Raw genomic sequence first — 12,946 nt, forward strand, 5'->3', positions numbered from 1 at the left:
TCAGCTATCAGAACGCATGTTGTTTCTGAGCCAGATCTAGATCCAAAGACAAAACCATTGCGATCCAAAAGAAATGGAGGTTATTGGAATCTGTTGGAGTTGGCCTGCTTATTTGATACAACAGTTCCCAAATCACCTCCTTCCCCTTTCTATTCACTCTTGCTGATTTTAACTGTACGAATGAGTTTTATTTATATAACTGAATGTTCCTCTAAACTGTGGTGATTAGCTGTAATAATTTAGATGGCTTGAGAAATAAGTACTATAGAAATCTCTTTTTAAAAAAGCATTTTCAAAACAGTTTTTAGAGATTCCCTGTCATTGTTCATGTCCCTATGGTGCATCTCTTGGTGGGAGCTGAAATTTTGCTGCTACTTCCTTAGATTAGATCTCCTGCTGCAAAATAAATTAAAGCAGTTTACAATACAGTTTACAAGAAAAGGCAGACATTTTTCAATGCAAGCCTCCCCGTTCTGCAATTTACTGGTTTTAACCTGTTAAATTAACAATTTTAAATAAAATCTTAGAAATGTCTTTATACTGCTGCAAGTTTCTGCTTTTTCTTGTGCATTCAAATGGGATCTATCATTCCTTTATTCCTCCTCTATTCCATAAGATTTGCCAAACTGGCAGATTCCTGTGCAACTGTACATTTCCCTTTATTTGCAGTAAAACAAGCCTGACTTTAGTGACTGATTCTCCTTTGACATGCAGATGTATTGACTAGAATACCTTTTCTATTATACTGAAGTTATAGAAGGCAAATCCTTTATCCAAAGCCCCAGCAACTTCCTTTCCCGTTTCTAAGCCTGCCTCCACTTGGACAAGCATGGCCACTTCCTTTCTGAACAACTCTTCTGCCTCCCTTCCCTCCCCCCCATTTGTTTGTTTTTCAGAAAGCTGATTCAGCCTTAAAGCAGAGTGAGTTGCAATGCCTTTCAGTGGCACTTTACATTCTCTCTGATGATGCCCCCAGGGTTTGGAAGAAAAGAAAGTAAGAACAAACTATAAGGTAATTCACCACAGTAACCAGACTAAGTCCTTTTAATGTTAGAATTTAGCAAGAGGCAATTGCTTGCAAGAACAAGCCCCTGGCTTTAAAAGTGCAAGGAAAGACTATAGTTAACTTAGTTTTCTTTGAGAGCCCAGCTTGCTTTTTCTGTGCAGTATCCATTTTTAATCAGAAGTTTGTCAAAAAGATTTAAGAAACGGCAAATCGGGGTGGGGGCATTCTTGTTTTCTGATGTCTTTTTCTCAATTCCTCAGAGGCAGAATGATTGGGAGGTTGGGGATGTTCTGCATATACAGCCTTCCCTACAGGCCCCCTTGATCCTCACTTGGGGGGAGTCATTCCCTGGGGAGGAGGAAACTGTCTTTACAAACAAGGTCCCTTGCTGCTCAGGAAGAGAGAGGAATTCCCTCTGAGTGGAGATGGAGAGGAATTCTCCCTTCACGCCACAGCGAGTGAGGAGGAAAGCAGGGAAAGTGGATTAATGCTGATCATCCTTATGGCTAAACACCTCTCCTCTCTGCCCGGTGTGTTGCTGCCAGCGCTCATTGAAAGCACCCTCTTGGATGGGGGAGCACGGCAGCCTAGGTCACCCCTGAGCACCGTTAAACACTCCAGCCACCCACCTTGTCCCCCATCAGCAGCCTTGCAGTTCATTGGAGGGCGAAACAACCTGGGTGGGTATAAATCTCCACCAATCCCCTCCCTTGCGCACTCATCCAACTCTGCTGACCCCCAGGCTCCAGCCCCCTGCTCGCTACATGACCCCAGGCACGTGCACAGGCACCCCCAGCCCACATGCTAGCTCCTTCCTTTCACTTGGGGGGCAGACAGACAGACAGACAGGCACTCGCTAACCTCTCACCTACAGAGCCCCTCCTCCATGATCTCGCCCCTCCCTCTTACACTTGACCCCACTTCTCCTATCAGATGCCCCCATCCCCCCCCCCCACTCCCTGCACACTCCTCCCCACCTGCACACACCCCTGCCTCCCCCGCACCCCCCCGCACTGGCCCCTCCCAGCACTGACCTCCCCTTAGCCCCACCCCCTTCCCGCATTCACCCTCCACCCCATGCACTAGCCCCTCCCTACAGTGACCTCCCCTCCCCCCTCCCAGCACTGACCTCCCCTCCCCCCCACCCCAGCCGTGCAAATCTCGCGAGAGAACACGCGCTTTCACTAGTGTGTCTTTGCACCAATAATCGATCCCTACCGGGCCGGGCCGAGCCGGACCAGGGGGGCGGACCCCGGCCGCACCGACACCCGCCCCACCCCCACTAATCGCCGACTAGTCGGGCTGACCGGGCAGGGAGGGGGGTGCCCCGGATTCTCGTGCCCCCTCCCCCCCACCTGCGGTTCGCCGGAGCCGCCGCGCCCCCCCCCCCCTTCCCCGGGGCCTTTGTCCTCCGAGGCCGCCGCCGCCCCCCTCCCCTGGTCCTCACGCACCTAGGCCGGGTGGGGAGCTTACGCGAGGCCGGGGATCCGCGGCCTCCTCCGGCGCGGGGCTCGCTCCGCTCCCCTCCCTGGGAGCCGCCGCCGCCGAGCTCGCGTGGAGCCCGCTGCCCACAGCGGCGGGGCGCCCGGCTCAGGAGAGGCCGCGGAGCCGCCCCTGGCCTCCCCCCCTCCCGCCCGGGCGGCCGCAGCAGGTTCCCTCCGCCCTCCTCCTCCTGCCCGCGGCGGCGGGATCCGAGCGGGGCCCGGGGAGCGGCCGGGCCGGGCCGGAGGGGAGCGGAGCGGCGGGGCAGCAGCGCCAGGTGAGAGCCGCGGGGGGGGGGGGCTGAGCCCCCGGGGGGAGGTCGGGGCGCGGGGGGGGGGGGGGGGGGGGGGGCGGTGGGGGGGGGGGGGGGGGGGGCCGCCCCCCCCCCCCCCCCCCGCCCGAAGCGCCCTGCCCCGGGGGAGCCGGGGTCAGCGTGGCCTGAGGGCGGGCGAGCCGAGGCCTGCGCCGCGGGGAGCGGCCTGGGCCCCGGGGGTTGCTAGGGCGCTGAGGGGGGAGAAGGGCCCGGCCCGGGGGCCCCCGCCTGGCCCCGCTGCCCTGGGGGGTGACTCAGGGCTGGTGGGGGGGACGAGTGCGGGGCCGAGGGAGAGGCGGGGCCGGGCACGGCCTGTGGATCCCCGGCCTGGCAGTTGAGGTGGTGGCTGCCTCGGGTGGGAGGGAGGAGGGAGGCCAGGAGGTGCAGGAGCCGCCGCCGCAGCAGCTGGGACCTTGGGCTTGGTTTGGGGTGGGGGGCGGCTAAAATCATCCCTGTGAAAACGTGGTCCCTCATGTCAGGCAGAGACCCCCCAGCTCCTGGGAGAGGCTGGGAGGCTGGGCTGCCAGCAGCTCTCCCCCCCCGGGCACCCCCGAACCTGGGAGGCAGGTAAACCTGTGGTGTAAAACCCCTGTAATCTTCAGTACCCCGATATCCCAGCCTGTTGTCACTCTAGGGCCGGGACCCCTGTCCAGATGGTCACTATGCCCCTCCACACCCTGATTTAGGCATCTGCATGTTTGTGGGCTTCACTTTCATCCCGCTTCTCCCATCTATAGCGTTTCTAATTTCCAAATGAAAAGAGACCCCTGACAGCTTCCTTAAATGGGGACGAGAGCATTTTATTAATTAGATGTCTCAATTTGTTAGGGGTTTTATGGCTTGTTAGGAATCCGAGAATGTGCATGTAAATGCCCCCAAATGGATTCACTCAGCACCTTGGAACTGAGATCTGCAGCATTTAGAGGAAATGAGATTATGGGGACAAAATGGACAGTAAATAAAAGGAACAGTTGTGTGGTGGCTTTTCTAGACGGCCTTTGCTGCCCTTCAAGAACTTTCCTTGTAGCATATGATTTTTATACAGCAAATGTATTCTCTCTTTTCCCCCCTGTCTTTTTCTCATTCAGAGAAATGAAACTGGAACAGATATTTCTGGAAATTATGAAATTGCTCAAAATGCAGTTGGGAAGATGTGAATCTCAGTTCTAATACATTCTGCAATTCCTCCCCTTTTTTTTCAATGAACTATCAAATTGTACATTTCAGGAATTAATCCAAACTACCCAGGATGTATTTTTTTAAACCTTTCATATAATGGCACCAGTTATGGGTCACCTGGAAGTACCCAGATTCATCCAGCTACATTGGAGGAACTTGCATGCTGGAAGTATCTGGTACATTGCTCAGTAAAGGGAGAGGTTTAAAAAAGTGTCATTCTCTCCCTCCCATTCCTTTCCTGGAAGAACCCAGGTTTTGTGTCTGAGATTTTTGTTGCAAAAGCAAAAAGGCAGTTGTATGGAGTTTGGGTAATCTAGTGCTTCCGGGAGTGGCAAAAATAGAAAATTATGGGTTGAAGAGTGTTTTAGCCATACAATAGTCGGAAAACTCTAAAGACTTCAGCCATAAACCCCCACTTCTCTGTTTCCCCTGCAACAAATATAACAAAATTCCCAATGGGAGAAGGTGGCATCATTGTTAGCAATAGATCTGGGGTTGTTCAAATTAAGAAATTTCCAATAGCTGGTAATACTGTCAAAAGATGGAACTCTCCAGGACAGGCACTTATGAAAATAATAACTTGGGGGCAAATCATATTTTACTTTGACGATCTTGAATCTGTATTGCATGACAGAAATTTTTTTGTATACAGTCATTTGATACTACAACTATATTTGAGCATTATCAGTGCCACAGAAAATATGTTCTTTCCCTTTTCCTTGCATTGCATAATACAGCATGTTTTTCTCCCATAGCAGCAGAAATGATGGAAGAGTTGCATAGCCTGGACCCACGACGGCAGGAACTGTTGGAGGCCAGGTTCACCGGAGTAGGCGTTGCCAAAGTGAGTAAAAGTACCTGTGATAACAGACACAAATCCTGACCTGTCTTACACACCACTTTTTTTTTTTTTTTTTTACATAAATAGTGCTGTGTCACTAGGGGAAAGCTGTTCATTGATGATTTCGCTTTGTCCACTAACTAACTAACTTTGAAGTGTGTGTAAAGAGGAATGTGCAATATGAAAAATAGTGTGAGGTGTTTGCCTCTTTGTGCATAGACACCACAGAGTGTGTGTGTGTGTGTGTGTGTGTGTGTGTGTGTTTGGTAACGAAGAGTTAGTTTTTAAGGTTTGCTCCATTTTTTTTCAGTATTAAAAAAAGCCATGCACCACACCATCACTTCTTTTGGAAGAGGTAGTGTAGCATACTTTTCCTATCTCAAAGGGTTTATTTGGGAGCCTAATATGAATAACTTAGGTGGACATAGTTATGATGAACTTACATACAACATGTAATCAGGCTTAAGGCCATCAGGAGCTTGTTCATTCAATTCTTCTTTGAGAACAACTTGGTGGAATTGTGTGAGCTCAGTAATATTCAATTACAATTTGCTTATTTGGAGGTAAGCTTACATGCTTTTGTGTTCACAACCTGCTAGCAAAATTCTACCCTGGTCTTAATGTTTGACTTTATCTGATCAGTAGTTACATTTCTTGAGTAAGGCATTCAGTAATAAGTTGTGTGATACTCATCCTTTTGTTTGAAATACCAGTATTGGATTTGATCTCAAGATGTTGTGTGTGTGTATAGCGCTATAGCTTTGGTAGTAGGGTCTCTTCATTTCTTCCAGATGTAGGTAGTAGGGTCTCTTCAGTTCTTAAGATGTGGAACAGTGATAACATGCCAGTTTGCACACTTTAAAGACACTGAGTTTCAGACCATATCAAGCTAAAGTTAAATATAACTAGATAACCTGTTGCTATAAAAGGTTCAGCCACCTGTTAGAATCATATTTGGAAGAGGGAACTTGGTAGCTGTTATCTTTCTCTTATGAAAAGTACAAAATAAATACAATCAAAGCTTGGAATGGTTATATCCAAGTTTATATTTTGTTTCTGAACAACTTTGTGCAGCAGTTGTATTATGAAGACCTGGTAGTGGATCAATATGTAAACAGTTTGCAACTTAAAGGAAGCTTATTAAGGCCTAGTCCAAACTTAAAAGTTTCACTGTTACAACATTCAATTAAGTATGTGACTTTTGTTTTTTAACCAAAATAGTTATAATAGGTAAAAGACCTAGTGGGATGCAGTTTTTCTGGTATGAAGATGACGTGTATTTGGTATAGTTATTCTCCTTGTATGGGGCAAGCTATACTGATATAACTGGGCCCACACTTGAGTGGTGGTAATAGGGTGTTGGACCTCTTCAACTATACAGATATAGTTAAAGCGGTATAAATTTCTAGTGTAGACATGCCTTTGGATTGTAGGCTTTTTGAGGGCAGGGCCCCGTTCTCTTTGTATTATACAGTGCAGAGTATTAACTTAGGAAACCACTTCTTATAAAGAAATAACTTAAAGCAGATCTAGGAAATTGTAACTACAAAACTGCATGAGGTCATACAATTGGGAGGAAAATGCCTTTCCACTGTTCAGGTTAATATTGAAAGCCACCTTACGAATTCTCATGTCATTGAACCATAACTTGATGATCTACCTAAAGAGAACATCAGTCTCTCATTGTTTCTGACTTCACAGCAGAGGCAGAATGTACTGTAGTAAATTTGCTGTCTGGTATAAAATATGGTATTGCCAATTACAACTATATTACACTTGTTAAAATAAATGGAGAGTACATCTTGTGGTGGAGTTAATATCCTTATCTTCATCCTCTTACTCATTAATCTGCAGTGGATCTCTGTCATTTGTGTGAATAAGCAAGTTTCTACTGTACTACCACAGTCTGTGGGTGTAACATTAATGTCCTGCTGGGCCAATGCTTTCTTAAAATCTCTGCTCATTGCACTCAGCACTAGCATCTATATCTGTGTTTCAAAGTGAGCATGTTTGGAAACCATGATATGGTTTTTAAAAGACTTAAGGAAGATTTCAGCTCTCCAGTTGGGTGTGCAAGGAAAGCTACTTCAAATGAGTTAGTGCCATCTAGTGGGATTGGCACTGGTCTTTTAGGATGTAAGGTATTCTATTACTGTTTGTTACATAAAGGGAAAAAAGTAAATGTCGTTTCAGATGCTTTCCTACTGGGTGAGTAAGCTAGGCAGCTGTAGCATAGAACTTCCTGCCTTTTATTAATTTGGCACATTGCTTGGTATTTATTCATAAACATAAAGTACAAATCAGGCCTGTGGAGAATAAACAAAGACTAATTTGTTTTCTTACTACTAATTACAATATATATAGTTCTTTAACTTTTGTTCACTTGAATACCTGGGAAAATAAAACCGTAAGAGTGTTTCTACCTGAAAACAGGTGTGGACCCACACTGAATTTTCTTAGCCTCAAAATAGATGGACATGCTTTTTTAGAAACTCTTGAAATAACTGAAATCACGGGAGTAAGAAAGCAGTGTTTCTAGGCAGTTGATGGAACTCCATCTACATGAAACCACCATGTAGCTAGCCATCTTCAAGGCAGTGGTGACTTGTATGGCGATACTAGGTATCCAACAGTTTAAATGTATTCCTTTGCCAAATTCATGCCTATGTTAATTCAGGAAAGTCTTGCTTTATGAATACCTGACATGAGCTGGTACTTGGCTACTTATTTAATAGCTCCCATAACTGTTCATTTGCTGAATGAAATCTAAGCTAATTTCAATTGTGAAGCATCCTTCTAACTAAATCTCTGTTTCCCCCTTTGGGTCAGTAAGTGTTGAAGACAAGCTGTAGTTTGAATTCCTGTGGATGATGCTTAGTTTTGTACGCCTTCTCTTCTGCCTTCCCTTCCTCTATCTCGCTGCTGGCTAAGATACAAAGTGAGATAGTTCCAAAGGATTTGTACCATTTCAAAGGATTCATACCAGATATGAAGTGGGATAGCTAGTCGGAGGTGAAAGGTGCACATACACTCCTGCCTCCACCATTCAGGCTTAATCAGGATGCATCATTACTGTAACATAACTATTGTCCATCAGCCTGCTATTAAGAACCAAAGTCCCCGAACTTTACGTGTCCCGGTTTACTTTGTTGCAGCTGTGCTGATTCAATCACTGTTAGAGGGGGGAAAAATTAAATTTTAAGATAAATCTGCAATACTTCAAGACAGCATTGATCGTGTTTATTTGGTTATAGTAATTATTTAGGTCCAGATGTGTACACTAGAACTCAAGAAGCATTCGTTTCTGTCTGTCACTGCTATCTCTGAATTTGCATGTAGGATACAATAAAGAGGTTCCTGGAAACAAATATAGCCTGAACAGTGTTTGTATTGCAGGATATCTAGATCCAAAAAAAGTATATTGTTTCCATAAAAACTAATATTTTGCAATGTGTTTTTGCTTTGTGATCCCTGTGTCTATCCAGAATTGGGTATCCTTTTATCACCAAAATAAGCTTAGCGACTAGACTTCTCTGTTTTAGCTGCAGAGTTACCAAGTTGAGAACTGAGAGTTTAGTGACGATATTTTTTCCTCAGAAGGAAATAGTGCTGTCCCAAAAAGTTACCTAACATGGATTTAATGCAAACATTCATAGAGCAGCAGAGTAGGAGTTCTGAGGTGCATAAATTGATTTATCAGCTAGCAAAGGAAGTGCCCAGGATACTTTTTCTCCCGAAGACTTGATAATTATGTGGATGCATTTGAAATAAATAATGTGATAAGAGGAAGCATGTGTAGCTACTAAAGCACAGAAATGGAAGTCATATCTAGGTTCTGCTTCCAGCTCTGACACTGACTCAGTGTGATCTTTAGGTATGTCACTTGACCTCTCTCTACCTCAGTTTCCCCATATATAAAATGGAAATACTATCTTTCTTGTTGGGAGGTAGTAAAGCATTAATTCATCCGCGCTTGTAAAGCACTTTGAAATTTGTGGAAGGAAGCTGCCGTAGAAGTGCACAAAACATTAGCATGTATCTATGCTATGGAGACTGTACTGAGATTTTTCTGTAAGTGTAGGAACATCAAGTTCCTGAACAGCATTAGTTGCGTTGTGGGAAGCACCCTTTGGTCAACATAGTTGCATCTACACTGAAGGTTACGTCAGCATAACTGTGTCAGTTGGGTGGTTTTATCACACCCTCACCAATGTAGCTATGCTAATAGAATTTTCGAGTGTAGACCAAGCCTGAGAGACTCCCATTGAAAACCAGGCAACTGTTGAAAAGTGAGTCAAAGTTGTAAACTTACCTACTTATCAAACTCAGCAGAGGTGACCTGTGGAAACTTTGTTGGCAGCGTATTCATTTTTTTAACTAGATATTTGGAAAGGTCCAGTTTTAACCAGCATTGCAAAAGTTTCAAATATCACTTGTGTGTGAAGGATGTCTTTGTTTTTAAAATATATTATATTATATCAAGGTAAACAAAGCATGAAGTAAGGAATAATATTTGTGAAACATGTTTCATCTTAGGGCTGGCCTACTTGCTACCTAGCACAAAAGTAGCTAGATCAGCTGTAATTCACACCTTTTAGTTATCTTGGTGCAAATTTGTGTAAGCCAGCCCTAACTTGTGGTGAGTGTTTCTCAACCTTTTAAGTAGCAAGTACTCCCTAACTTCTGAAAATTTTAATAAGTACCCCAACACTCAATTTTCCACAGGATTTTATATTTACAGACTAATGTGAGCCATATGTTGGAAGAAGGGCTGATATAAGGCCCTGATATGACAGATGTCAGATCTAGTGTGGGTAGGGTTACCACCTTTATACCAGGGGTGTGTAACTCATGTACCTGGGCTAGAGGTGATGTTGGCCAAAGCTAGGAGGCTTTGAGCGGCATGCCAATGCTGGGGAATATAAAGCACCACACCAAATTTTATGGCATAGATTTGAGAGGAGGAAGGGATGAGAGAGAAAGAGAGAAGGAGAGTGAGAGAGAGAAACAGGAAAAGAGGGTAACTGGTGAAATCTGGGGCTGTCTTAGTTTTCTGGGCACTGGGCTTTGAGCCAGGGAGGTGGGGTGCCACCCCATCCGAGCTGGGGCAGAGGAGGCTGGGACCAGGGATGTGGGTAGGCAGCTGCTGCCTGTCTTCAAGTCAGGGTGCTGGAGGCTGTCCCTTGGCTTGGAGCTAGGGCGTGGGTGGCTGCCACCCAGCTGCGAGGCTGGCTCACGAGATGCAGGAGGCTGCCATCGGGCTCCCACCTCGGAGCTGGGACCCAGCAGAAAGCGGGGGGCTGCTGCTCACCTCCCCCAGAAGCTAGCGGCTGCCACCTGCCTCCTAGCTGGGAGATGTGACCAGGTGGGAAGCAGGGGGCTGCTGCTCACTTCCCAGCTGGGAGCTGTGACAAGGCGGGAAGTGGGCGGTTGCAGCCCAGCTTCCCCAGAAGTCGGGGGCTGCCACACGCCTCCCATTTGGGAGCTGGGACCGGGTGGGAAGCGGGCTGTTGCCGCCCAGCTTCCCCAGAAGTCGGCAGCTGCCACCCACCTCCCCTTCATTCTGTTTTTCCCCAGGTATCCCCTACCTGTGTCTCACGTACCCCCAGGGTTACACGTACCACAGGTTGAGAAACTATGTTGTGGTGGAATTGGAAAGGATCAATTATTTGCATTTAAAACTGTGATATCAAATCACATAGCCCCTTCAGTTCCTTGTTGACTTGCAGATGTGGAAGTCACATGGGCTTGGTTCACTCTGGAAGGATCACCTTTGTTTGGTTTAATCAAGTGTGCTTCTGCAGTTGAGTTGACAGGAGGGTTTAGCAGAGGATGCTATACAAAATCAGCCTTTGTGACTCCCTCTAGACAACTTGAATTCATGTTACCTTTCAACATGAGGAATGCATCCACTACGTTCAAGCAGATGGTGAATATAGTACAAATAACTTTGAGCTACTTCACTTGGTCGAGATTGATGAGAACTTTCTAAACCCAGTTGTGGGAGGGTCACATACCGTGTGTTGCAAATTGTGGTTTGATGTCCACTTTGGGTGGCTGAGGTAATACATTTAGTTCATATTGGAGAATGGTCAGACTTAAGCCGAAGCCAGACAAGGTGGATGCTGTAAGCTAGTCCACTTCTACTAGATAGTGTCAGATGAGGGCTTTCCTAAGGACTGCGGGTTACTTCTGTTGTAATGTAAGCCAATATGGTTTGACTGCAACCCTTCCCATGGTTCTTACAAAGAAGAAAATGACTGACAAGCTTGTGTTAGTTGCCAAATGTGAGCAAGCTTTTAAAACCCTCAAGGAGAGTCTTGCAGGTCAGTTGTGCTTTCGCAGCTAAGTTACAATATGAAGATTGTACTGTGCGCAGACACTTCAGATGTGGGTCTTGGAGCAGCCTGGTGAATCACAAGTGGTGAAGAACACGTTGGTTTATATCAGCAGGAAATTACTTTCTAGTGAAACAATGAACGCCATTATGGAGACTTGCCTTGCTATTGAGTAGGCCCTTCAAAAACTCCTTTTTTTATTTAAATGGCCCATACTTCAAGATGGTAACTGATCCCCATTTCCTTGCACTAGTTGCACTAGATGAGTAGGCTTAATGCAAAACTTCTCCAGTGGAGTATTATCTTGAAACAATACTCTTAAGTTAATCAGCTGTAGCACAGCCAAAAATGCCAGTGCTGTTGCACTTCCTAGTCACAAAGAAGATCTTTGGCAAACTTCTCCTGACCCAAAAGTGACAGTAAGGGAATTGGCAGGTTTCTTCTTGAGGGTTAATTGACTATACAATACATTGTCACCAGACTCTTATTTTGCTTCATATGCTCCAGGCCAAGTGTTGTTTCCCTGCCCCCTTTGAAAAGATCTAGTATCTTGTTCAGATTCATTCTGTCCCTAATTTTAGTATAGCTTTTAATTTTAAACGGTCACAAGATGAGTGGAAATAAAGTACTGTACATTTATTCTTATATCAGACATACAGCTAAATAGGAAAAATCAGGAATGAGTACAGGAGTTGGAATGACATATAGTTACAGGAGAATGGGGAAAAGACCATCCAAAATGTACAGACTCTTACTGACTTTATTTAAACGTGTTGCTTATAAGTAGTTTTGCTAGGCTCTTGACTTACCAGGTCACCTTGAAGATCAGTGTGCATCTGGTTTGATGACTTGAGAAAACTGTTTGCTTTCCTTCTCAAGTAGCATTGTGAGAAGAGAGTTAGCTGAGAACTTCACTATGTTCCTTAGGCTTACTGGGTCATCAGAAATCTTCACCAATCCAGTTTAGCGTGTATTCTAGTGATCAGGAAAGACAATGTGCTGTCATAGTTGGAGCGCTAGGAGTCAGGAAACCTGTGTTTTATTCCAGAGACCTCTGTTGACTTGTCTTGTGATACATAAATCAGTTATTTAACTTCAGTTCCTTGTCTGTAAACTATGGGTAAGGCTTTACAAAGTACTTTGAGGTCCTAAAATGAGAGGTGCTGTATAAACCACTAGGGGGATGGGAGGAGCCCGGGTTTCACTGAGAAATGCTTTTGTAGAGACCGGCTTCGATACACAATCTCGTTCTCTTTTAATCGTTGTTCATCTTCTAGAGCTGCATTTTAAATGCAGAGTATCTTGCTATTCATGTAGAACTGGAGCCCTGATATACTTTGATTTTGGCCGTGGTATAGGATGGAAAAAAAGTAGTCCATTCTTTCCTTCCCTGTATACTATTGGTGTTGGAGGCGTAAGGATATTTGTCTCTTATGATTTCCAAGAGGATTACTGCTTTGAGAGAAGCCTCTTAAGAAAGTAAAGCAAAACTAAACTCAGCTTTGTATTCTGAATTCTGTCCTTCAAGAATATCTGATTAGCATTGAATGACCATCGTTTTGTTGATTTGCAGTGCAGACTCAACTCCAACTTGGTCTTCCATAGCTGAACCTAGACCTTAATTAGACCAGCCATGTTCAGAAGCAGAATAGTTATTTCTGGTGATGGTATCAAAGGTCAGAAGAACACTGCATGACTTTCAGATTCCATGTTGAGTTTTTCAGGGTGAGCAACTAGGAAAAGAACTTTTAAAGTCAAATTGAATAGGTTAGATCTGTACATCATTG

General features: G+C 45.2%; 1 protein-coding gene across 5 annotated transcripts in view; it reads left to right on the forward strand.

Moving 5' to 3' along the window:
• Positions 1-2,228: 2,228 nt before the first annotated feature.
• The window catches only part of TLK2 (tousled like kinase 2), a 54,290-nt gene continuing 43,572 nt past the window's right edge, over positions 2,229-12,946 (forward strand). For 2 of the 5 annotated variants that reach the window (XM_067540978.1, XM_067540982.1), the window contains exons 1-2: positions 2,229-2,765; positions 4,736-4,824. In XM_067540978.1, coding sequence (XP_067397079.1) covers positions 4,744-4,824 — 81 coding nt within the window. In that variant the 5' untranslated portion in view covers positions 2,229-2,765; positions 4,736-4,743. The remainder of the gene's footprint in view (positions 2,766-4,735; positions 4,825-12,946) is intronic. The other 3 variants (XM_067540983.1, XM_067540984.1, XM_067540979.1) reach the window with 2 other exon arrangements.

This window comes from Emydura macquarii, unplaced genomic scaffold (assembly GCF_026122565.2).
Source record: "Emydura macquarii macquarii isolate MOO-44397 ecotype Brisbane River unplaced genomic scaffold, CSIRO-AGI_Emac_v2 contig_629, whole genome shotgun sequence".
NCBI classification, from domain to species: Eukaryota; Metazoa; Chordata; order Testudines; family Chelidae; genus Emydura; species Emydura macquarii.